At 48.6% G+C, this 26,131-nt stretch overlaps 1 protein-coding gene across 1 annotated transcript in view; it reads left to right on the top strand.

Annotated features, from left to right (window-relative positions):
• The window catches only part of BARX2 (BARX homeobox 2), a 59,016-nt gene extending 33,241 nt beyond the window's left edge, over positions 1 to 25,775 (top strand). The window contains exons 2-4 of the mRNA XM_008142544.3: positions 10,638 to 10,941; positions 15,835 to 15,919; positions 24,777 to 25,775. Coding sequence (XP_008140766.1) covers positions 10,638 to 10,941; positions 15,835 to 15,919; positions 24,777 to 25,046 — 659 coding nt within the window. The 3' untranslated portion in view covers positions 25,047 to 25,775. The remainder of the gene's footprint in view (positions 1 to 10,637; positions 10,942 to 15,834; positions 15,920 to 24,776) is intronic.
• The last annotated feature ends 356 nt before the right edge of the window (positions 25,776 to 26,131 follow it).

Consider the following 26,131-nt stretch of genomic DNA (forward strand, 5'->3'; position numbering starts at 1 on the left):
GCTGCATAATCTTTGAGGACAGACTTTTATCAGAAAACTAGAGGCCCAATGCACAAAAATTCATGCAAGAATGGGCCTTCCTTCCCCTGGCTACCGGCACCACCTTTGCTCTGGCAGGAGCTGCCTTTTCGCTCAGGCCCAGAGCCACCTTTCTGCCTTCCCATGCTGCCCAGGGCCCCCCGCCGCTCAGTATCTGCATATGCAAATTAACCCACCATCTTTGTTGGGTTAATTTGCATACTCACTCCTGATTGGCTGGTGGACATTTGCGAAGGTACAGTCAATTTGCATCTTACTCTTTTATTAGTGTAGATAGGGGGATACCAAGCAGAGGAGGTTTAACCATAGAAGCCATATGACTGTAAGATACTGAGACATGCTGATGAAAATGCCTGTATTATGCCAATCATCCCAGAGAAGGGAAAAGTTTGATTGTTGACTATATTTTGGGGGCCAGGCCAAACACTGGTTTGTTTGAGAGTGCTCCTGCTTGATGGCTTGCCTTCCTTCCTGTTCCAGCAGAGAGCCCTCCCCACCTGTCCCCACTCAGTGGGACCAGCTTCAGCACCAGTGGATAGTCCTCAGTAAAGCCTTCTTCATTTTCTCTGCTCCTGTGATTCTTGCTTTGCTTAAAAATAGATTTGTCTACGTTTAATACTTGGCAAATTTGTATGCTTCTACCTGTTCCTTTTTATTCTTTATTTGTTCCTGATTGGAATCTCAGCTAATTTCATCCTTCCAATCTCAGTTTATTTTTATTTTTTTAAATCTCAGTTTAAATGACACTCTCTCAGGGGACTCCTGACCACCTACACTTGGTTAAATCCTTTTTCTTAACTGTCTGCCATCCTGGCCAGATCATCAGTTGGGCAAGGACCTGATCTGTTTTATTCCAGGTTCTTGGCAAAGAACCTACACTAGATATTCCATCATTTGTTCAATTGAATTGAATTTTTATTTTCTTTGATCCCATTTTGTTTCTAATTCTTTGCAGCGAAAGGCAAGCTACGAGACTCTATTTAAGCCGGATTAGAAAGTGTAGGGAGAAGAAGGAAATTAAGTTGGATTTAGAAAATTACATTTTGGCATCAGTGTTCTGAGTTTGGCAGATGATTCTCCCTTTGGGTGTTCAAGAGCTTGCCTGTGGACCCACAGGGCTACTAGCAGAAGGCAATAAAATCTCCTGTGGTTTTTCTCTGGAAACTTTGCCCAGTGCCCTGACGCTATGCACCCTTTCCCAACCTGCCCGGTGGAAATTCCTATACCAGGAAGGTAGGTCTGAAAATGTCAGAGGAGGGGGGAGTTTCCAAAGTTATGCCAAAGATTTGCTCGTGAGTGACTGTGTTGAACGTTTACCATTCTTGACATTCTTTTTGGCCATTTTCACTGGTCCTGTGCTCTTTGGCTTTTGCTACAAGGCCTGTCTTGTTGATAAGTTCTATTTCCTTTGCCCGCCTCATTGGTGAGGATATACCCTAAAGCCCAGTCCTTCATCCTCTGATGTTCTTAAGTCTCTCTTTGGAGATGAATTTTGCTATGACCCCTTCATCTCTGGTTCTGTGAAATCTACATCCCCATCTCAGAGCCCTTCTGCTGGGGCACCAGTTTGTGACTCTCCTTGCCTGGGGGGTATCATTCCTGGGATGTCTGTCATCGCCAACTAAATATGTCTCCATAAGCCTTATCTTTCCTCCCAAAACATTCTCCAAGGCGCTCTGATTCCAGCAGTTACCACTAGAGTCTGTGAGTCTTCCTACGCCTTCTATATGCCTGCCCCCGAACCTCCCCCCCCACCCCCCGCCCCTGGCCCCAACCTAATGGTCTCCAGAGGTTGGTTCTTCCTTGTTGTGCCTCTGGAATCCATTCCTTTCTTTCCCCTTGGGACCCAGCTCCTCCTCTTTTCACAACTGTAGTCTACAGAGCAGCGATTTTCAACTGGTGCAACACGTTGGCCAAAAGAATGTTTAAAACATGCAATACCTGACTGTTTCATCAGGGGCACTGACCTCTTTTCCCTTAGCTTGTCAAATAAAACAATGACAACAGCCAACATACTTTTCCGGTGTGAATGAATCAAAAGTATACTTACGTTTTGGTCAGATCGGCGAAAAAAATATATATATATGTATTTTGTTGTGCCGCAGAATTTTAGTAATTAGTTTGTGTGCCACGAGATGAAAAAGGTTGGAAATCGCTGCTCTAGAGCACAGCTATCCTGGATTCCTAGTCTTTTGACACAGGCTTCTTTGTTTTTTTATTTTTACCTTTTTTTTTTTTTCATGTCTCATTTCCCCAATTTGATAATTAGCTCCTTGTGGACGGAGATGAGGGATTGTTTCTCTTCCTGTCCCTAGCAGTTAGCACAGAGCTCAGTAGCTACCTGGTAGGGAGCGTTCACTGCTGATGGTGACCTCGAGCCAGAGGATTCCTCCTGGTCAGCTCTGCGCAGACGCTGTCCCTGTGACGCCGGGACCTTAACTCGAAACTGTGAGGCACAAGATGCGAGGCAAAGGGATGGATTAGGTGAGCACAAGTGTCGTGACTTCTTAGTGAATAGAGGCACCTCTACAATTTGGAAAATTCGTATGTTTGAGTGCGTAAAAAATTAATGCCTTTTTGGTGTAGTTCTTCATTGTTTAAAATATTTTTTCATAAGTATTATTCTATGTTATCCCTTCAACAAGCTTGTGGAGAAGAAGTATTATGATTGCTACTTTGTAGATGATAAAAGAGAAGCTTGGACGTCTAGTTTGACCAAAGCCATAGAGGCAAAGGTGTCAAAACCACGTCTCCAGCCCCAGTCTTCTGATTCCAGGTAAAATCAGTTCAAGTAAGGCATGGAGTTAAATCCTAGGAAGATGCACACTTTGATTTTTTAAAACACGTTTTTATTGATTTCAGAGAGGAAGGGGAGAGGGAGGGAGAGATAGAAACATCAATGATGACAGAGAATCATCGATCGGCTGCCTCCTGCACGCCCCACACTGGGAATCGAACCCTCAGCCTGGGCATGTGCCCTGACCGGGAATCGAACCCTGACCTCCTGGTTCATAGGTTGACTCTCAACCACTGAGCCATGCCGGCTGGACACTCTTTGAGTTTTGTCCTGAAGAGGTTTGAAATCCAGTGAACAGTAGTCAACAAATGAACTCCTACTACCAGATTCGAATTAAGTAAAGGTGAGCGAGGACACAGCAGAATGCTGTGGGTGCGTGAAGGTAGGAGTGATTAATTCAGTCCTGTGCTAAACAACAGCTGCCCTGGCTGCTTTTCATCAGTGAGTGATTACGAGGAATCTGAGAGCAGGTGTGGGTGTGTGCAGACAGCAGGATGGGCAGGAGGAGGAAGACAATGCCATTTCCAGTGTGCTCTTGGCTAGGGGAGCTGTGGCGTGGGGATGGCTAGCGGGTGGATGATGACCACATTGGGGTGGTATGGCACTTTCGGCAGATGGGAAGGTCCCCAGACCTATCTGCCAGGCTGGCTTACTTGGTTTCACTCAGCTCCCGGAGTAGCCTGGTGCTTTTGTGGGCGGCTGCTGTTTTGATGACGCCGCGGGTTGAATGTGAGAAGACTGAGCTTGTCCTGTGGCAAAGACTCTGAAAAGATCCCGTGATGATGCAATGGTCCTCCCAGGTTGCTCCGATGTCCTCTGCTGATTTTGCAAACCGGTTCCATTTTTCCAGGTCCCCCAAATGTTATCTCCCCACTGCATCTCTTTCTCTTTCAACCTCGGTGAACCCTCTTAAGATTTTTATTTAACTAGATGCTCATTCCAGAGTCTACATTATGGCAGCCTCGTGGATTTTGGAATAACTTTATTCCAGATGTTTCCAAGTCATTTGTACTTAATTCATCAAATGTCCGCCCCCCCCTCCCCCCCCCGCCTTTGATGAGGTAGTTAATGGCTAAGGCATTTTTGTAAGCCTTTGAGTTGGCCTCTTAAAGCATTTTCCTCTTTTCTTCAGTCATACTAAGCCATAACCTACACCAGTGGTCGGCAAACTCATTAGTCAACAGAGCCAAATATCAACAGTACAACGATTGAAATTTCTTTTGAGAGCCAAATTTTTTAAACTTAAACTTCTTCTAACGCCGCTTCTTCAAAATAGACTTGCCCAGGCCGTGGTATTTTGTGGAAGAGCCACACTCAAGGGGCCAAAGAGCCGCATGTGGCTCGCGAGCCACCGTTTGCCGACCACGGACCTATACAGACTGCTTCTATTTCGTTAACTCTTGCTGGGCTAGAAACTGAAGTGTATCGCAGAGTTCATAGCCCACTCAGAACCTTTCCTCTTCTGTCCCTTCTTTCCATGCTTACAGATTATCCACCCAGACCAACAGTGACTGGAGGTTCATGTCCGGTTGCCACTTACCCACAGCCCAGCCTTTCTCTAGTCTACTTTCAGCATAAGGCAGGGCAAATGAATGTTAACCACCCCCCACCCCAAATATCTGTTTTCCTTGCAATTTAAAAAACTTAACTTGGGTCGGTCTTGTGTCCCACCAGCTTCATCCTTTGTTGCCGATGCCTGGGGAAGGGCTCTGCCTCAGGACTCATCATCTGCTCTGTGAATTTGTGAGACAGGGCTGCAAAACCAAAACAGTTCTTTCTGGAGCCCTGATAGTTCTGCGGGGGCCTCTGGCCAGGTTGGCCCTTCTGCTGATTTCCCTTAGCTCTCCTGTTACTGGTCAGTCTCAATACATAGCTGTAAGGGCATTTGAAGACCTCTCTGGCAAAGAAAAACTGGCAGATTCTGGTGTTTCTGGATCTTGCTTGGCACACGAATGCACAGCAGGTAAGAAAATACATATGCATAGTTCAGAGGTGGGTCTGCTTTCTTTTTTAAATATATATTTTTTTAATTGATTTCAGAGAGGAAGAGAGAAAGAGAGAACATCAATGATGAGAGAGAATCAGTGATCAGCTGCCTCCTGCCCACCTCCTACTGGGGATGGAGTCCACAACCCAGGCACGTGCCCCGACCGGGAATCTAACCGGGGCCTCCTGATTCATAGGTCAGTGCTCAACCACTGAGCCACACCGGCCGGTGGTGAGTCTGCTCTCTTGATAAAGACAATTGATCCACTTTAATTTGACACACTCACAGAATGCCAGGCAACAAAGGTGAGAGGAGGAAAGAGAACGAAGAGCAATTACATGCCCAACGGGCACTTGACGTACGTTGACGCATTTAATCCTCACAATTACCTGCAATTATTAGCCCTGCTCTTAGAAGAAGGAATTGAAACTAAGCAAGTCTTAGTAACCTGCTTACGGTCACCCCACAAGTCACTGGGAGAGGCCCTATTCTTTCCACTACTCAAAATTCCCAGCCAGTGTGCAGGGGTGGGAGCCCATGGAAATACTGGGGTGCGGTGGTTTTGTGACTATTCCCAGGAAGCAGCCAGAGCTACCCCGTTGTTCCTCCAAGTCCCTCTCCATCTGCACCCGTGTCTTTGTGTGTGTCTGTCTGAGGCTGTCTGCAGACATATGGATCACATGTTCCTGCCCCATGAATCAGACAGGCAGGCAGCTCGGAGAGTCTTCTCCCCTCAGACCTGTGGCCCTCCCTGTGCCAACCGGAAATGTGGGTGTGGAGAGTCCATTGGGCACTGGTATGGTGGAGGGATGGAGGAGAAGCACACGTGGGATGTGTAGGAGCAGCAGCTACTCTGAGGATTCTCTGCGACGTGGAGACGCAGCTGTGGCAGGAGTGGACGGGGCCCTGCGGGGAAGGGCTCAGCGAGGAGACCTGCCTGTGCGTGGCCTGAGCGAGTTCCCATCCATGAGCTCACCGTTTCAGAATCGGTGCGATGGAAAACGCACTGTGTAGCCTACCCAAGGTCCTACCTGTGCCCTGCCTGGGAATCGAACCAGCAACCTTTCAGTGCATGGAATGACCCCCAACCAACCGAGCCACACACCCGCTAGGGCCCCAACTTCATTTCTTTGTGAGCTTAACTGTATCTTAACATTTTAAGTCACTGGACTAGTCATCATATGGTTTGGGGATTATTAGCTCTGCATTAAAAAAAAAAAACCCAACAACAACAAAGTGATTATTTATATTTTACAAAATAAACGCCTTGTAACGATGTGTGTCAATAGATCAGCATACATATTACTATATTCGGAACATACCTATGTTTGTGTGTACCTAGGAACCATTACGAAGTCTGTCTCTACAATTTGGGGTTGAAAGCTATGAGACTTCTTTATATGCTTCTGAGCTGTTTTAAGTCCCTCGCACGCCCCTGGGCATCAGCCTACCACTCATGTACTCTGGTTTTTCTGATCCAAAACAGACTCCCAAAGCGGCCAAACATTTGGCAGGGAACTATTTCTAGGTACAGGATACACACGGTCATGCGAGAGCCATCCTACAAGCAAAACACTGGTGAGGGGCGTTGGTGGAGAAAAGAACGATCAGGGAATGCATTCCTTGCCGTCACGTTTGCACGCCTTCTGTCCGCCCCAAAGATGTTTGCTTAAACAATGTCTTCGGTTTAGCACAGCCCTTACTCCCTCCCCGGGGCAGATCATGTGCCTGCATTTCCACAAGCGAATGCACAGGGTCCAAGGGCGGCCGGCAGCTGTCTTCAGTCAACATGGCCACATAGTGCGAATTCTCGGGAAAAGAGAAAGACAAACTTCATACATAGTGTTGCACATGATCTGCCCTCTCAGAAACCAGAGGACCCCCGCGTGCATGCACTAATGGATACATTTGCTCCTATTTTTAAAACCTGAATTTGATTTGTAGCCAACATATCAATACGTGGCTGGACTATCTCACAGCGCGTTTGTGCGAATAGGAGATGGGGGTGTGCACGTGCTTTGTGGAGTTGAAGCTCCGGGGCCAGTGCTGTTGTGTTGGAAATCAGGTCGTGTCTGAAAACAGAAAAAGGCAGCAAGCAGCTGGCTAGCGTCTGTTTCGTCTCACTTTTCTGCGCCCCATTGGTTTGCCTTTAGGGAGACTCAGTGCGTTGCAGACACACATGCCCACCCTGACTCCTGTTCCGGCCTTGCTTGTTCCTTCTGAACCCTGGAGACAGGCACCACCCCCCGCACTCACACAGTGCCTCTCCGCAGTTACTAGACGTATGGACAGCGGTGAGCGGTGGTCCTCCTGACGCCCCCAAACATTGACTGGCTTCACGTGGCCTTGTGGGTGTGTGCCCCCGGCATCAGAAGGTGCTCTAGCTAGCTGGTGGGAGACAGTGCGGCTTTGTCACAATTTGCAGCAGATCGTTGGGTCAAGAGCCCTGAAACTATAGACTTCGGTGAAGGCTGTTGCCTTAAATCACTATCATTCATCAGAAGTTGTTTTGTTTTGTTTCTCCTTTTTTTAAAATGAAGGTTTTCATTAAGTTTAAGCCTAAGCTTTATGGCCCAAGCTATCTATAATAATAAAAGCATAGTATGCTAATTAGACCGGGCAGCTGAACGACCTTCGGACATCATTCCGGATGTCCTTCCTGACGAAGCTGCGGCAGCGAGGCCTGAGGCAGAGGTGGTTAGGGGCGATCAGGCAGGCAGGTGAGTAGTTAGGGGCAATCAGGCAGGCAGGCAGAGTGGTTAGAGGCGATCAGGCAGGCAGGTGAGCAGTTAGGGGCATCAGGCAGACAGGCAGAGTGGTTAGGGGCGATCAGGCAGGCAGGCGAGTGGTTAGGAGCCAGCGGTCCCAGATTGCGAGAGGGTGCAGGCTGGGCAGGCTCCCTGCCCCTCACCTCTGTGCACGAATTTCATGCACCGGGCCTCTAGTTTTAAAATAACAGCAATTACTTTCAACCTACCAGAGGACAGGAGCATCAAAAGAATTGTCTTTCCCTGAATTAATCACTAAGGTTAGTGTAATTCTAATCACATTTTCATTCCCACTTGAGGGCTCCCCGTATTTCCTCGGGGCTCTCCTCTCCACTCAGTCACTTACCTGCCGCAATGTCACCTTTCCCAGGAGGCCTTCCCCTCCCCTTCTAAAACACCTACCCGATCTTCACAGTCCACTATCGTTGTCCTCATAGAATTCACCACCACCTGGCATTATGCATTTATTTCTTTACTATCTACTTCCCAGACTGAAATGTAAAGTACCATGAAGGTGGGACATTACAGTATTCACTGCTATCTCCCCAGCCTTAGCCCAGGCTGTGGCCCACAGTAGATGCTCCATAAACACTGACGGCAAGGTTGAATACAGGACTGGATGAATGCGTGTAGATTCCCTTTCACCCTGTTTCCCACCCACTTCTCCAGAGGTGATCACTGTGAATAGTCTGGGGACTAACTCCCTGGGCTTCTCTAAAAAATGCATTTACAAATGTAGACACACACTTTTTTATGATAATGCAAATTGTTCTATTCCTTCATTTTCTCTCCATAATACACTTCTGAAATTTTCTAATGGCAGTTTATAGGTAGTTTACCCATCCGTGTAGACATATAGTTCTTTTTAACAATTACATGGTAGTCCATACTATAGATGTACCACGACTTATTTAACTGTTTTCCTATTGATAGATACTAGTATATGGGTCACTTCCCCCTTTTCACGATTATAAACAAGGCTGCAGTGAATATGCTTGTACATAGATCTTTGTGCCCATAGCACATAGGTCTCAAATGATGAAATAGCCTGGCCCACATTTTGATAGATACAGCTTAATTTGTCCTTCTCAAAAATTATACTGTTTTACACACTCACCAACAATATATGAGTGCCCATTTCCCCATATCCTTGTCAACACTAAATATTACCACACTTCCGAAATATTTTTTAATGTGAGGCAAAAAAAAAAAAAATTAACTTTCTTACAAAAGAGAAAGCTGAAACTCTGACGATTAAAAGCCTCCCTTAAAAGTAGGTAACTAGCCACTTCCTATATTGATAAACTCTTGGGTTTCCAGATTACATTAGCCTGCTTAGTAAAGAAAGGCGGTTTCTTTGGAAGAATTGGCAGAATGAAAGGAGCAAAGCGATTATTGGAGATGAGACACATCTCCTGCCTGTCTAAGAAAACGTCAGGATCTTTTTTCGAGGAGTAGCATTGCATCACACACGTTGGCCAGGTGGCCTCCTTTTCTGCTACAAAATATTCCCAGGTGCCTTTTTCCTTCTGAAAAAAGCATCGACCACCCAACATCTCAGTGTTCGTGTTGGCGGGAGAGTTCCTGGGAGTCGTGGCCCTTGGGGCTTTGTTATGTAGCAACGCTGCGGTTTGACTACAAGGAGAGTCAAAGAACAGGAGAAGTCGTCTGTTTTGATAACAATGGCCGGGTCCAAAACAGAAGCAGAGGGATGAGTAAGGAGGGAAACGCCAGCCCGGAGGAGAGAGAGGACCTAAGTAGCACCTGATGCTTCGTGATGTTCGTGGGTTTGAGCCCAGAACCGGCGTGAGGGCTGTGGGCTCAGGTGCCTGCCTTGCCCTCCTGAGAGCCGCCAGGGCTGGACTGAGTCCCAGGGGCCGCCCTTGAGTCTTCAAGACGGGTGTGGATGACAGACACTTTTGTGGCATCAGAGTGTTAGAGTTTGAAGCACTCTGGAATGATCTACTTTTACTCACCATCTGAATGACAAAACTGAGGCCCGGAGAAATAAAATGATTTACACTTAAAAGATATAAAACCCGATAGGATTGAATCATGAAGAGGAAGAGCATGGTTACTTGAACTTTAAAGACATAACCTATTCTTGGGCAGAAAAGGGCTCTCACCTTGACATTCCTAAAGCGGGAATGTCGCGTAACTAGTGTGTCTGCCACCATACCATCCGCCCCCTGCGTGTCCGGGGCAGACAGCACTCATCAACCTCAACCTCAGCGCTCCCCTCAGCCAGCTCTGACCCAGCCTCAGAATCCGCCTTAACACAGTGCTATAGGCAGCTGGTGATAAGGTGTCTGAGTTTTCATGTGAATTAAAATCACTTTGCCGCCCCCCCCGCCCTGCCCCCTTCTAAAGGAGGTATCCATGTGACTCAAGATGTGGTGATAACCGCACTGGACTTCAAAGCCAGAAGAACTTGGTTTGACCCCTGAATCGCACGTTCCGAGCTCTGCGATCTTAGGCCGGTCGCTCGGCCTGTATGGGACTGTTTCCTTGCCTCTGAAATGAGGCAGTTGCCTTAAATAACCGTGAAGCATCCTTCCAGGTCTGAAAAATGTTATGATTCCGGGTATACAGGCTTCTCGGGAAGCCTTCAGAATTACGACCGTGGACTTTTATAAAAACCACAGGGGGGCTCGAGGAAGTTTGTCTATTACGGATCTAGGTTGGCTTTCTCGGGTGCGTGGTTCTAGCATTTTCTGACTCCTTTTTCACCTGCCCAGTCCTGCTGGCCCATGTCTCTGAAACCATAAGTTAGGGGTTCAAAAGAGAGGGGGGTGGGGGAGAGTCACTTAAAACCCCAGGTGCTTCTGGCTGTGGGGGACTCGAATGTTCTCCCTCACCAGGCTGAGCTCCTCTGCACGCTTGCTGCCCACCCAGCCATTACAGGCCTTGAGTTGCTGCTGCTTCTCCTCCCTCCTTCCCATCTGGAGGCCCCGCCAGGCAGGGTCTCAGCAAGTGGTCCTCCAAGGGGCCTGGCCTCCTCCCTCCCTGGCTCCCTGGGTGACCTGCCTCCCTGCTTGTCTTCCAGGCCCCGCTTCCCTCCGGGCATACCCTCTCCTCTCCGTGATCACCCGACAGCCCACCGTCATCTCTCACCTGGTCCCCGCCACCCCGGGAATCGCCCAGACGCTGTCCCGCCACCCCGCTGCTGCCGAGGCGGCCCCTGCCGAGGCCCCGGGCGGCGAGGCGCTGGGCAGCAGCGAGTCCGAGACGGAGCAGCTCACCCCGCGGCAGAAGAAACCCCGCCGGAGCCGCACCATCTTCACGGAGCTGCAGCTCATGGGCCTGGAGAAGAAATTCCAGAAGCAGAAGTACTTGTCCACCCCAGACAGGTGAGGACGCGGGGAGAGGCCGGCTGTCCGCAGTTAAGGGCCTTGAGGAGGGAGACCCCTTTTGCTCACGCCCTGGCACACCCAGGCACAGGGACTGTGACAGGCAGGACACTGTGGCAGGGTCTGGTCCTTGGCCCACATCTTCTCAGCCTCGGTTGGACAGCAGCCAACCCATAGGAACCTGCCTGTTGCCGAACTTGTACTCCTCACTGTCTCTCCCTATTTTAACGTAACGACTCCAGTGTCAACAGGAAGGTGAAGTTTAGTAGACGGTCGCCCAGACTCTTGGCTGGGGAGCAGGCTTGGTTTGTGCAGTCCGGGACCAGATGCAGTGGGACTAGAGGGGGAGCTGGGATCCATGCTCTCAGCCTTCTCACAGTCCAGCTCCTGGTGGACAGGCTGGATTGATTGGGACGAGGAGCTGTCAGATGTCCTGGTGCGTAGGATGGGTATCACGTCAGAGGCACTAAAAGGACCTGGATCCGATCCCTTTCTTTAAACCTGAGATCCAGATGAGGGGGCTGTGACGCCTGCTTTACTCAGAGGCTTTAGCCTCAGCCCCGTGCTTTAACTTAGCACCTTCACCGCAAAATACCCAAGAGTGTGTGTCTTGCCTTGTCCCTCAAACTCACTCTGGAGATGGCGGAGCTTGTTTTTATTGGGAGTGTTTCCCAGGAGAAAAGGAAGGAGACGCCAGTGCCTCTCTTAAGCTCTTTAGTAGCTGTTGGAGAAACATTTAAATGCACATCTCTGACTAAGAGAGAATCTGTTGACTGATTCAATTAGGGGAGCACCCGCTAGCTGTGTGCTGAGGGTCCCCTGTGCCGGGCACTGTGGAAGGGATTATGGGCCCAGGAAGTAGTGGCCAAGAGTCCTGCTCTTGAGGAGATCTCCAGGGGAAGTGACTGCTATACTACAACCCAGTGGGCGGGACGCTGGCGCCAGGATGTGTGTGACCAAGGGCAGGAGGAGCACAGAGATGTCGCTGAGTGTGTCAGCGGGGTTAGGGAAGGCTTCTCAGAGGAGGCAACGTTGAAGAAGAGCTTTCACTGCAGGAGGGAGAGAAGCATGCTCACTGGGCACATTGAGGGAGCTGCACGTGGCCAGGACATCTCCAGCTTAAGGGGTGAATGGGGGTGTGGTGGGGGATGAGGCTGCAGAAGTGAGAAGGACCTCGTATGCCTAGCCAAAGGACGTGCACTTTGCTGTTTAGGCCGTCCATCAGCAGCCATTAAGAGCTGGAAGTGACATGGCCAGATTTGCCTTTTCAAATCCTCGCGTCGGTGCCACCATACGTGACTGATTAGAGAGGGAAGACCTGGGGCAGGAATACCAGGGAGTCCAGGGACAGTCACTGAAGACCTGAGTGAAGGTGGTCACACTGGGAACAGAGAGGAGAGGAGAGGTTGGAGAACCATTTTGAAGGCAGAAGGGACAGAATAGACCTTGCCACGAGGAAGAGAAACAGGGCTGAGAATTCCGGGGTTCCTGGATGGGGGCCACCGGGGAGACAGGGGCCCCATGACCAGAAGTAGGAAGGCTGAGGACAGAGTGGGTTTTGCAGACAAAGAGTGAGTTCTGGTTGGACATGAGCGTGGGATGGACAGTGGAGACGGGTCTGTGTGTTGGGGATCAATAGATGGGACCACTAGGTACCAACGGGCAGCGTTCATGCCCAGCATGTAATGAAGAGCCTCACGTACCTGAAGCAACCAGGTGGAGTGGGCACCATTTTTCATGAACTGCGGGCTGGTATATTGAAAGGCCTTCAACGTGCACAGGTGACATTTTCGGCTTACCTGCTAGAAGTCAGAGGATTTTTAAGCAGAAATGGTAGTTTCCAGTCAAGCTCCTGGGGCTTCCTGCTACCTGCCCAGGCGCCTCTCAGGTGACCTGCACAGGACTGATGAACGTGCCTGGGGAGGAGGACACGGCCTGGCTGGCATCGAAGCTGCCGCCTTAACCTGCCCTCTCAGACGTCCCTCACCTCTGTACGTGACCAGGGCCATGAGCACTGCCTCCTCCCACAGCTCTCTCCCTCGTCCTCATTGTTTGTTTCTCCGGTTTCCTAGGTGACCCCATTTAAGCGAATATGCAGGGAAGTGAGAATTTGTAACGGTGGCAGGTAATGAGAGAAAGCTGATGACAGTGAAGTGTTTCTCTAGCCAGAGTGAGCCAAGGGTGCATTTTTCCCAAGTGAGCTAACCCGTTTGCTAACGCGGTGGCGGGGCTGTGAACTGAATCTTCCACTGACGAAGGCACCTGATGGCCTCCGGTCAACCGGCTCCGGAGACACAGTGGGAGCCCGGGAGGACTCGTCTCCAGGAAGGCCAGAAGGCCTGGGGTTGCCCCCGATGGGAGTTGATTAACTTCAGTCTGTAAATTGCTTTTCATAAAACTGTCAGCTTCCAGTAGCCCTTTTACCGGGACGACCAGATATTTGTGAAGGCGGATTTAGGACAGGGTCTGAAGTCCTTTGAAGGAAGACTGCTTTTATTGTTGGATATTTACTTATTTATTTCATTTATTTTTTATTTTTTTGTTAATTCTCACCTGAGGATATCTTTCCCAGTGATTTTCAGAGAGGATTAAGGGAGGGAGAGAAGGTGGGAGGAAGGGAGGTCTGGCAGGGAGGGAGGGAGAGAAAGAGAGAGATATCAATGTGAGAGAGACACATCCCAGGGATCAGACCAGCAACCCAGGTACATGCCCTTTGATGCACAAGCTGACGCTCTAACCACTGAGCTCACCAGCCAGGCTATTATTGATTTGAATTGTGCAACTCTGGTCAAAGCAGGGGGCTGGGCAGCCGCACCTGGAACCTTCCTTGCCTGCACCTACTGCTCTTCCTGAGGGTGAGATGTTGCTCGTTACCCCTCAGGCAGAGGAAGGTGCAGCTGAGAACTAACACCTGAGACGCCCCCTGGCTCAGGCTGGTGGCCGTGCGGGCCTGTGTGAGATAACAGATCTCAGCTCCACAAATCGCACTCCTCAGAAACCCAGTCTCCAACAGCGGTGGGCCCTGCGTACACTGCCTCAAGGGTGCTCGGCCCAGGGTGCCGTCTTAGAGGCCCACACTGGCTCACCGCCCAGGCCTGGACCCACAGGGCAGCGAAGTGGGCTCCCGAGGTGGTTTTTCCCGTTGTCGCCCAGCTAGACCTGGGGTCCTCAGCAGCAGGGGTCCACAGCTGCCGGCTCCAGGACTGAGGAGGGCAGCCTCATTCATAGGCTCCCCTCCGCTGTCTGCGCCTCCTGGCGAGGGAGCGCCCCTGCACTTTCCTCACCGAAGCTGAGCAAGAGCTTCCCTTCGGCCCTGGCCGGTTTGCTCAGTGGTTGGAGCATTGGCCTGCAGACTGAAGGGTCTCAGGTTCCATTCCGGTCAAGGGCACATGCCTTGGTTGCAGGCTCAATCCCTGATCCCAGGTCAGGGCGTGTGCAGGAGGCAACCAGTCGGTGTGTTTCTCACATTGATGTTTCTTTCTCTCTCTATCTCCCCCACTCCCTTCCATTCTCTAAAAATCAGTGGGGAGAAATACCCTCTGGTCAGGATTAACAAAACAAAACAAAACAAAACAGAGCTTCCCCGAGACAGATCTAACTTGAATGAAAACGTGGTGAAGGTGAGCCCCAATACAGGAGGAGGCGTACAAGTCAGAGGTAAATAAATTTGAATCCTGGCTCCACCTCTTACTGTAGGATCATCTACCAGCGGTCAGCAGATTTTTTCTGTACAGGCCAGGGAGTAAATATTTTAGGCTTTATGGGCCTGTGGTCTCTTTCACAATTACTCAACTCAGAGGTCGGAGCATGAGAGCATCCATAGACGATATATGAACGAACGAGCGTGTCTGTGTTCCAATAAAACTTTATTCACAAAAACAGGCAGCTGTCAGGGTTTGGCCATGGTTTCAAAGAGATTCCGATCTCTTTGAGCCTCAGATCTCTGCCTGTAAAATGGGAATGATTATACCTGTTTCACAGTGTTATGAAAGGAATAAGTAAGATAGCACATGTCAGGGGCTTAGCGCACAGCCTGGGCGCTGTGGTACCCAGGCAACAGTTGCTGTGTTGCTGGAAGTTGCTCCAACTGCACGTTTCACAGGAATGGTTTGGACATTCAAGACTTTTCGGAAGGCTATGAAGAAATGCAGAACCACGGTTAGCAGTAGAATGGGAAGCAGGAGGGGCTGCAGATTTCATGTGTGGTTTTTTGGGGGAATCTGGCATTATGACAATTTAGGGAAGCTACAATGAGCCTCTCAGAAAGTGCGTTTGAGCCACAGTTCTGGATTTAGAACGTGATGGGCACTTTCGTGGTTACGAAAGAAGCAGAGGACATACTCTGCTCTTGCAGTTGAATGAGGGAGGCAGCAATAACTGAGGTGAAGCAATAAGAGACCAGCTGGGAACTTGGAGCCACCTGGGTGGTGGCTGGCTCAGGGGAGGGTGTAGAGGAGACATGCCGCATGAGCTGGGGGTGTCCAGGAGGCTCACCTGCAGGAGGTGGGACTTGAGCTGGATCTGGAATGATGAGTGGGATTCCAATTACAAAAATACGACTTTACCTTTGGATTCTGGGTCAGAATCTTCATTTTGTATAAAATCAGAGTAAAGACTGTCAGGCTTTGCAGGAAAAGGACTTTGCAATGAAGCCTCAGAAATTCTTTTCAGATCCCATGTAGACAGTCCTTGGGCACGGACAGCCATCTCTAGCTTCCCAGAGTTTCAAACATTGGATTTTTGGAAGGAAAGCAAAGCTCTTTGAGGAAGAATTGGTTTTACATGGGGAAGGTCTGAAATTCGACAGCAGTGCCTGGAACCAGTTGCCAGGACCCCATCTCTACCGCCCTTTCTCTTCTTCCTCATCTTTCTTTTGTGCCTTTTGCCTTCTAGGTTGGACTTGGCCCAGTCTCTGGGACTCACTCAACTGCAGGTGAAGACTTGGTATCAGAATCGCAGGATGAAATGGAAGAAAATGGTAAGAAAGAAGAGAGGGAGTCCAACCACGAGCCCGTCATGGCAGAACGAATCCTTCCCGCAGGGCTGGGAAGAAGGCAGGAAGGACCATGTGGTTTGGGCTCATGGGATTGGAAGGCCTTTTATGGTGCCGGCTGGGAGGCAGGCTGTGTGAGCAGAAGGATAAGCCATTCCTCCTGACCTGGATTTCCTGATCAGAGGGATGTTCTTTTCTAGTTTCCTTAGAAATAACAGAAAGTGAAAGCCCACAAGCTTCTCAGTTGCTAGATTTAACCCCACCTGCTAGCCTTTTCAAAGCACTTCCTTCCGCCTCCCACCAGCAGCTAAGAATAGACGTCAGGGATCTTTGTTTATAATGACATTTAGGGCACATCTGTTCTCATAGCTGTGTGTCCTCTAATGCAGTGATTCTCAAACTTCAGTGGGCACCGGAGTGACCTGGGTAGCAGGTGACAATGCAGAACCCAGGCCCCTCCCAGGACTCTGATTCCCTGTCACAGGACGGGGTGGGAATGTGCACTAACAAGCACTCAGGTTTCTCTGATGCAGGTGGTAGAATGACTGCCATTCCCTAATACTGATCTAGTGCCTGGCTAATGAGTCCATCCATCTTTGTTTTTTATTTATTTTTATTTTTTTAAGTATATATTTTATTGATTTTTTACAGAGAGGAAGGGAGAGGGACAGAGAGTTAGAAACATTGATGAGCAAGAAACATCAATGATGAGCTAGCTGCCTCCTGCACACCCCCTACTGGGGATGTGCCCACAACCAAGGTACATGCCTTTGACCGGAATCGAACCTGGGACCCTTCAGGCCGCAGGCCGATGCTCTATCCGCTGAGCCAAACCGGTTAGGGCTATTTTAGTTTTTAAAATATATTTTTATTGATTTCAGAGAAGGGGGAGAGAAATAGAAACATCAATGATGAGAGAGAATTATTGATCAGCTGCCTCTTGCATGCCCCACACTGGGGATCAAGCCCACAACCCAGGGCATGTGCCCTGATTGGAATCGAACCGTGACCTCCTGGTTCATGGGTCACCACTCAACCACTGAGCTACGCCGGGCAGGCCCATCTTTGTTTTTTAAAAGAACTTATTAGAGTAGATATCACTAAAAGAAAGAATAAACATCTGCATTTGAGGAACTCAATTTTCATAGTAGTTTACCCCTCTTCTTTTTAGAGGCATGTTAAATCAAAGTTTTCCAAAGTAGTTGAGTGTTTCATTTCCAGTTTTGTAAACCACAAGGGACAAGGTCAAAGCCCAGAGGAAAGGGGCAGGGCTGGATGAGGGTGGGAAGAAACTCTGCCCCATTCTTCAGAGACCAGGTACGGCAGGGCCTCTGACTTGGCCCTTTCTCCTCTCATGTGGACCGGGTCTGCCGGGATGATGTTCTAACTTGCTAACCCATCTGGTCACAAGCCATAGTTCCTGGTTGTTTTAAGTATTGGAATATGAAGTCTTTCACCTTTACCAAATAACTAAGGATTTCCCACCCATCCCCCAACCTAGTTTTCAATCGGTATTTTTCAATAGGTGATAGATATTAAGACATTTTCTCAATTCTGTATTTTTGTCGAATAATCTTGCCATGCCTGCTAACAATGAGAAAAATAAGTAAATAAACCACAAATGAATATTCATGGAAAAAGTAGAAAAAGGCCAACAAGGTAGCATTTATTATATATCCTGAAAGGAACTCCTGGGCGAAGTTCATCATTTCCTTTGGGGGGGTCCTGACCTTGTGGGTGGAAGGATTTTCGGCTCCCGAAGTGCTCTCCAAGTGAGGTGGAGATGCCAGTTGCATGTACAAACATAGATCGCATGATTCAACACACATGCAATTAGCATCTCTAGTGAACCATGCCTTGTGCTAGGCACTGGAGGAAGTACTGAAATAAAATATAACCCTTCGTGGAATTTATGATCTCGTTGGAGAATCAAGGTCCAGGAAGCAGTTGGGGATGACATTTTAATGAAGTCCTGGTTGTTGATTTAAAGATGTAATACCTCATAAGAGCTCAGAAGAGAGGTATAGGGGACAGCTGCAGGGAGAAGTTGAAATTGAAGGATGAGTGGGATTCGGTTGAATAGGTAGTTACTCTAAAATTTCTAGAATGCTGAGGCACCCCTGAGACTGATGGCGGGAACCTTTGGGGGAGTATCTCTGGACGAATCAGATTTGGGAGTTAGAAACTCTGTTCCCAGGCTTGCCCCTCCCTGGCAGATTTTGGGCAAGTCCCTTCGCTGCTTTCTGTGCAAGTTCCACCGCCCACCTCCTTCCCCATCAATCATCGTCATGGAAATCAGTGTCCCCGGAGTGGCAGAGGCATTGTTTAAATTGGTTATCAGCAATCTTTCATGAGTCAGATGATTAGGGAACCGACAGCCTGCCATCTCTGCCAGCACCGCCCAGTGCCCGTGGGACCACGCGTGTGCCCTGGCCTCTGACGTCACTTGTTTTTCCACCAGCTGGTTATTGATGGCTATCAGCGCCGTATAGAACAAGATGGAAGGCACTTAGACTTAACCTCGGAGAGCATTCCGCAGGCCAGCCATATCCGGGTCCCTTGGGGAAACAAAAGTGCCAAGTTTTCAGTTACCTTCAGCAGCCATTCATTGAGCACAGGCAATAGAGGTGCCAAGATAAGACATGCACCCACCCACTAAAAAATAAAATTAGAGCCCTGGCCGGTTTGGCGCAGTGGAGAGAGCGCCAGCCTGCGTACTGAAGGGTCCCGGGTTTGATTCTGGTCAAGGGCATGTACCTTGGTTGCAGGCTCAAATTGTGCTCTGGGAGGGGACCCCTAGAAAAAACCTTCCTCTTCCTAGCTCTGGTTGGGGTGCATGCGGGAGGCAACCAATTGATGTGTCTCTCTTACAATTGATGTTTCCCTCTGTCTCTCCCCCTCCCTTCACTCTCTCTAAAAAGTCAATGGAAAAATATCCTCAGGTGAGAATTAACAAAAACAATTTTAAAAATAAAATTAGAGCCCTGGCCGGTTTGGCTCAGTGGATAGAGCGTCGGCCTGCCGACTCAAGGGTCCCAGGTTCGATTCCGGTCAAGGGCATGTACCTTGGTCGCAGGCACATCCCCAGTAGGGAGTGTGCAGGAGGCAGCTGATCGATGTTTCTCTCTCATCAATGTTTCTAACTCTCTATCCCTCTCTCTTTCTCTCTGTAAAAATTAATAAAATATATTTAAAAAATAAAAATAAAAAATAAAATTAGAAAAGGTATTCAGTCAAGTAGGGGGACACAGACCTGTAAACTAGCAATTATACACAATGATCAGGGCAACAGCAGAAGGATTTACAGGATTCAGAGGTGTATAGAGAAGTGGGGGAGGGCATGGAAGAGGCGCCATCTAAGTTGGTGCTAATGGATGGATAGAAAGGTGCCAAGTGAAGGTGGGAAGAGTGTCACAGGCAGAAGAAAGGGACAGGAGTATTGGGGGCACTCGAAGGACTTCGGAACGGCCGGGGCTGAAGCGTGAGGGCTATTGTTCAGTCGCGGGTCTGAGTTCTGACTCCCCCAGAACAGCGAGGCATTGTTGGGCTCCTGATTGCTTCATGCATTTTCCTGGTGAAACGCTTTCAAGGCTATCTCTTCAGGTACTGGGAAGGAAAGAAAAAGCTTAATTGGGTAATAAAGATGTCTCAAGGCTAGTAACCTAATTGGAACTGGAAAAAGATTAGCACTTGATTCTCAGAGTTATTCGCACGGCTGCCAAGGGCAGTGCTGCCAAAACCAAGATTGCATCTCTGACGAGTTTTTACCGGTCAGCATTGGTAACCTGTAGCGGGTTGGGTAAACGCAATCTTGCACACGAGATGGGACACTCTATTCCGGCTCTGTTTGGCTTGCGTTCCAGGAGGACTCACAGGGTTTTGCAACAGGCGAAAGAGCGTCGTCATCAGTGGTCTTTTTTGGCTCTGGAATGCGACGCAAGCAGAACTGTACTCTGGGACCAATCACAGAGTTGGGTGGGTCGCATCCTCATCTTTTGCAGTGAAAGTCTCCAGATAACCAGCAATTCCGTGAAATTGCTACCAGTTGCCATCTGTGTCGTCTTGTGCAGGTTACTTAACCTCTGTGTACCTGTTTCCTCATCAGTAAAAGCCTAAATATATTCCTTAAAAGATGAGCTAATCCTTGTAAAACTTCGAACAGCGCCTGCCGCATAGTACATGACCAATAAGTATTAACTGCTACTCTTCTCATTATTATTTTTTTTATTTTATTATTTTTCAAATCTTTATTGTTGGAAGTGTTGCATGTCCCCCTTTTTCCCCATTGACCTCTTCTAGCCTGCCTCCGCCCCGCACCCCAGGCCTTCACCACCCTATTGTCAGTGTCCATGGGTTATGCATATATGCATACAAGTTCTTCGATTGACATTATTATTATTTTAAATATATTTTTATTGATGTCAGAGAGGCAGGGAGAGAGAGAAACATCAATGATGAGAAAGAATCATTGATTGGCTGCCTCCTGCATGCCCCTCACTGGGGTTCGAGCCCACAACACGGGCATGTGCCCTGACCAGAAATTGAACCTCCTGGGTCATAGGTTGACACTCAACCACTGAGCTACGCTGGCTAGGCTATTATTATTTTTAAAAATTATTTACCTATCCATGCAATCCACATCTCCAGAGAATCCAGACTTTTGGCGGCCAGAAGGGATAAGCCAGCTTCTGGGACTCTGGTTAAGCACAACCTCAGGTGTTTGTGGTTCCTGCTTCCCCACACGCCAACCAGCTGCACCTGTCAGCTCCTTAGCATCAGGGCTTGTGTTGTCCTGGAAAACACCCCCCTCCAAGAGGAGAAAGCCCGCTGAGCCGTGTCCTGGGAAGAGACTCATGCTGGAGAATCCGAACTTGCTTCCCAGCTCTGTGGACCCAGCCGTGAGTTACGTGGCTCTCCTTTTCCCATAGAGCTGCAGGGAAACTTCGAGCAAAAAGAGCACAGAGCTCTCCCGGTAGTGAGCCTATGGCCTGGGCTCTGCTGGGAGGTCGGGTAACTGCAGATAAACATGGGAAAGTCAGAAACCACAGCAGCGCATTGTCCGTATCCCTCGCACATTATGCACAGTGACATACTGGGAATGGTGTTCGATTCAAATGGTCGGGGGGTTTTGTGTTCAAATCTGGGCTTGCTCTCTGACGGTGATGAACCACCTCTGCCTGCTCAGCTCAGGTTCCTGTCTAAATAATGGGGGAGGTAGAAGGCCCCTCCCTGCACTGACATTTTGGGCTCGCTAGTCAAACTGCCTGTCCCCCACCTAAGCACCTTGGACAGGAAGCAAGGCCTTGTCCTGACGTCCTTAGCAAGAGGTCATTTGATCTGGTGTTAGAGCTCGGAGGAGGTCTGTCATTGGGCCTGGCTACAAGGAGGTTGGTGTGTTAGGTGTTTTTCCCAGAGACAGGGGCCCTTGTGTGCAATGGGTTGTCTGCCCTCTCAGGGCCAAGGAGACTAAATGAGGCTCCGGGAATAACTGGGGAGTAGGAGTCCTGGGGGAAGGGCCACGGGGTGCATGAGAACGTGCAGCTTCTGGTGTGGGGCGGCGGTGAGATAATTGCGTGTCAGGTGTGCTGGGAGGCAGGGCCAGAGGTCGAGTTTGGAAAGCAGCCAAGAGCGTAGGTATCTCCTAATTATTGCTGGCACTGGAGTGTTTTATTCCATTTAGAAAATGGAGTGATTGTTTTAAAGTGTGTGTGTGTGTGTGTGTGTGTGTATGAAAACAGCCAGGTGGGTCGATCCAAGCCGCGTGGGCGTTGTTCTCTAATTGCTGGGCCGGACTTTCTTTTTGCCAATTAAGTGGCTCCCTTAGACTTGCCCTTTTATAACAGGATTGCTACATGGGGCACCTTCGCTCTGTGTAACCTCTTTCATGCCGAGTGGAGCTGCTTTCAACATGTAAATTCCATCTTGGCACATGCGGGCGCTTTCAACAGGCTGCGCTGAAGTCAACATCAGATACTGACGCTGACGTGAAAAAAACACCAGGGATGTCTTCTCCCCAAAAGTGGATTCTGTCGACATCCACGCCTTGTTAGAGGCGCCCTTCAAACCTGTGTGTTTTGGTGGAAAGCACCGTGGTTGGGCGGAGTCCCAGCTAAAAGGTGGTGTTTGTTGAGAACTTATGGTTTTCCTCATACCGCACACAGAAATGAACTCAAGATGAATCATAGACCTAAATGTGGAGGCTAAAACAATAAAACTCTTAGAAGAAAGTATGAGTAAATATTCATGACCTTGGGTGAGGCAAAATCTTCCTAGATATAACACCCAACGCATAAATAACCAAAGAAAAAAAAAGAAATTGGACATCAGCAAAATTAAAATATTTTGTGCTGTGAAGGACATTAAGAAAGGGAAAAGACAACTTACAGATATTTACAAATCTTGTACCTGGTAAGAGGCCTGTGTCCAGAATACATAAAGAACTCTGACAACTCAATAATAAAAATACACTCAAATTTAAAAATGGGCAAAGGATTTGAGTAGACATCTCTCCAAAGAAGATAGACAACTGGCCCATGAAAAGATGCTCAACGTCATTCATCATCAAGGAAATGCAAATCAAAACAGAATGATACCACTTCACATCCACTGGGATGGTTTTAATAGAAAAAAAATGCACCATAATAACAAGTGCTGGTGAGGATGTGAACTAGAATCCTCATATGCTGCTGGCTGGACTATAACATGGTGTGGCTGCTTTGGAAGATAGCGTGGAAGTTCCTCAAAATGTTAAACATGGAGTCACCATGTGAGCCAGCTATTTCACTTCTGAGTACATACCCAGAAGATGTGAAAGCAGGGACGTGAACAGATATGTGCACATCCATGTTCATAAAGGCATTATTCACAATAGACAGAAGGTGGAAGCAACTCAAGTGTCCATCAAGTGTCCATTAACTGATGAATGGGTAAACAGAATGTGGTATATCCATACAATGGATATCATTTGGCCATAAAAAGGAATGAAATACTGATACGTGCTATAACATGGATGAACCTTGAAAGCATTATGCTAAGTGAAAGAAGCCAGTCACAAAGGATGATATATTATATGATGCCATTCATATAAAATGTCCAGAATAGGCACGTTTGTAGAGGCAGAAAACAGGGTTGGGGGGCAGAAGTTGCGCAGAAATGGAGAGTGGCTGCTCATGGGGATGGGGTTTCTTTTGGGGGTGATGAAATGTTCTAAAGTTGGATTCTGGTGATAGTTGCACATTCTGTGACTATACTAAAAATCACTAAATTGTACACCAGAAATGGATGAAATGGATGGTATGTGAATTATATCTCAATAAAGCTGTTTTTTTTAAAAAAAAGGACTATTGTTTATCAAGTTACTACATTCATTCTTATAATTCAGCACCTGGGAGTACTCTGCTGCTGTTTCAGGAAGTCAACAAATATTTAGTGACTACATGGAGAGTTAGGTGGAAGTTAGATGCTTGGAGTGCAAAAAGCAAGGAATTGATGCAGGATTTACTTTCAAAGAGCTTTTGTTCAAATGGGAAAGGGAAGAGTAAGCTAGGTGTGTAAGTAGCAAAAATATACCCCACTCCTCATTATCTGTGCTAGACCTTCTCACTAGCTGCCCAGGAAATCAGCAACTAATATAAATAAATAAATATATAAATATATATATATATATATATATATAATTAGAGGCCCGGTGCATGAAATTCGTGTGTGTGTGTGGGGGGGGGGGGGTCCTAAGCCTGGCCTACACCTTCTCCAATCCAGGACCCCTCAGAAAATGTCTGACTGTTGGTTTAGCGGGATGGGGTCTAAACCAGCAGTCAGACATCCCTCTCACAATCTGGGACTGCTGGCTCCTAACCGCACACCTGCCTGCCTGCCTGATCACCCCTAACTGCCTCTGCCGGCCTGATTGCTGCCTAATAATTACCCTGCTGGCCTGATGCCCCCCAACTGCCCTCCCCTGCTGGCCTGATGGTCCCCAACTGCCCTCCCCTGCCAACCTGATGGCCCCCAACTGCCCTCCCCGGCCCCTACCATCGTGGCTTTGTCTGGAAGGAAATCAGATGTCCGGAAGATGGCTGGTTGATGCAGTCTAATTAGCATATTACCCTTTTATTAGTGTGTGTGTGTGTGTGTATGTGTGTGTGTGTATATATTTCAGAGAGGAAGGGAGAGGGAGAGATAGTGATAGAAACATCAGTGATGAGAGAGAATAGGCCCCCTACTGAGGATCGAGCCCAAAACTTAGGCAGGTGCCCTGATTGGGAACTGCTGGTGACCTCTTTGTTCATGGACCGATGCTCAACCACTGAGTCACACCAGGCCAGGCACGAATAGCTTTGCAGGTCAGTTTTTGTCTTTGGTGACTTTCTTAGGCTAAATTCTTAGAAATAGAATTTTCGTGTCAGAGTGTGCACATTATAAAACTTTTGATTGATTTGAACTCTCAGATTTCCCTTTGAAAAGGTTGTACCAACATATGTTGACACTGGAGTGTGAGTGTTTATTTTCCCGCTTGCTACAAATATTGTCTTTTTTTTTTTTTTACTTGTCAACTTCATTGATACCACATTAACATGTTAATTTTCATTTCTTTCCTCATTATTGAAGTTGGATTTTTTATGCGTTTGTGATCCTTTTATTTAATGCCAAAAGGTATGTGATATAAAAGTGCGTCGAGCAGGTACAGGAGGAAGATGTCTTTGTAGCCTGGAGGTGACAGGTTGAAGATCCTTCTCGCCAAACTCCATCACTGCTGGGAAGGAACGACATAGATGCTTTTGAGTGGTAAAGTGGAGGGAAGGAGTTCTTTCTTGGGTCTAATGACCATTTGTCTCCCATATAGGTTCTTAAAGGTGGCCAGGAAGCGCCCACCAAGCCCAAAGGCCGCCCCAAGAAGAACTCCATCCCCACCTCCGAAGAGATTGAAGCTGAAGAGAAGATGAACAGCCAGGCCCAGCGCCAGGAGTGCCCCACGCCCTCACAGGGACGGGAGGAGCCCTGTGACACCCAGGAACCTCAAGCCTGCCACGTCCCCTTGGAGGTGGCTGAGCCGCCAGGCCAGCCGCAGGAGTTGCCAGTAGCCTCTTCGGAACCCCCGCCACCGTCAAGCTAAAAGAAAACTCTTTGAGGGGCAGGGGAGACTGGGAAAAAGGGAAAGAGAGAAGGCAGGAGGATAGGAGAGCAAAACTCCCCGAAGCCTGGTAAAGGGAGGGAGAAGAGAGCCACCTGCCTCCATCCCTCCCTCCCACAGGTCTCGGTGGCATTTTCATCGCAAGCATTGGAGAAGACTCGCTTGCCTTAGGCCTCTCTCCTCCTGAAAGGATGCTTTAGCCACAGGATGCCCTGCATACAGGGAGACGGTGCCTTGGAACTGCCTGCCCCCCGCTGAAGGCTGTGGCGCTGGGTGGGCACCCCACATGGCTCGGTGGAGGGCGGCTCAGCTCCCTCCCTGCCTCTGGGCAGCCGGTCAGCAAAGCAGAAAGATGCGGAGGGCTGGGGCAGCTTGCTCAGGTCCCTTGCTGACTCAGCACTTATTTCTGTAGTTTTTAAAAGAGAATTTCCGGTTTTTGGTTGTTGTGGAGGGGGGTGGTTGATGAGGGCGGGCTGGAAAGAGTCTGGGGAAGGGAGTTCTGAGTTATTCCCATTGTTTCTGAATAAAGTTTGTTTGTTTGAAGACACGTGTGCCTTGGAGCCCCTGATGAGATTGTCAGGTGACTTGGAAGAACTGAGCAGCCTTGTTTTTTCTCTCGCTGCTTCGTTGAGTTGCCATCCTTGAAGCTGCAATGCGGACATGTTAAGATAACTTTTATTTTTTAATGAAAAATAAATCTTTCAAAAGGGTCGGGTGCATTGGTTTCTTTGGCGGAGCGCGTGTGACTCCTCTTGACTATCACATGGAAAGAGAGACCCAGACAGAGCCCCGCTCCCCGGGCTGTGGTTTCCCCGCTAGAAAAGACCAGGCCGGGCCAGTGGTGTCTCAGGGCAGAGGGCAAAAGGCAGACCCACCAGTGCCCTTGGGTGAGGACGGGGCAGGTGGTGGGGGCTCCGCTCACCCCCCTCCCACCGCCTTCTGCCAGCGCAGCGCCATCAGGCACTGAACATTCTGGGCTTCCACCTTCAAAAATGGTCCTACGTTTTCTGGAGAGATAGTCAACGCATTTGCTTCAAAAATCAAGCTGTGCAAGAAAAAGTCTTGCT

Source organism: Eptesicus fuscus, chromosome 23 (assembly GCF_027574615.1).
Source record: "Eptesicus fuscus isolate TK198812 chromosome 23, DD_ASM_mEF_20220401, whole genome shotgun sequence".
NCBI lineage: Eukaryota > Metazoa > Chordata > Mammalia > Chiroptera > Vespertilionidae > Eptesicus > Eptesicus fuscus.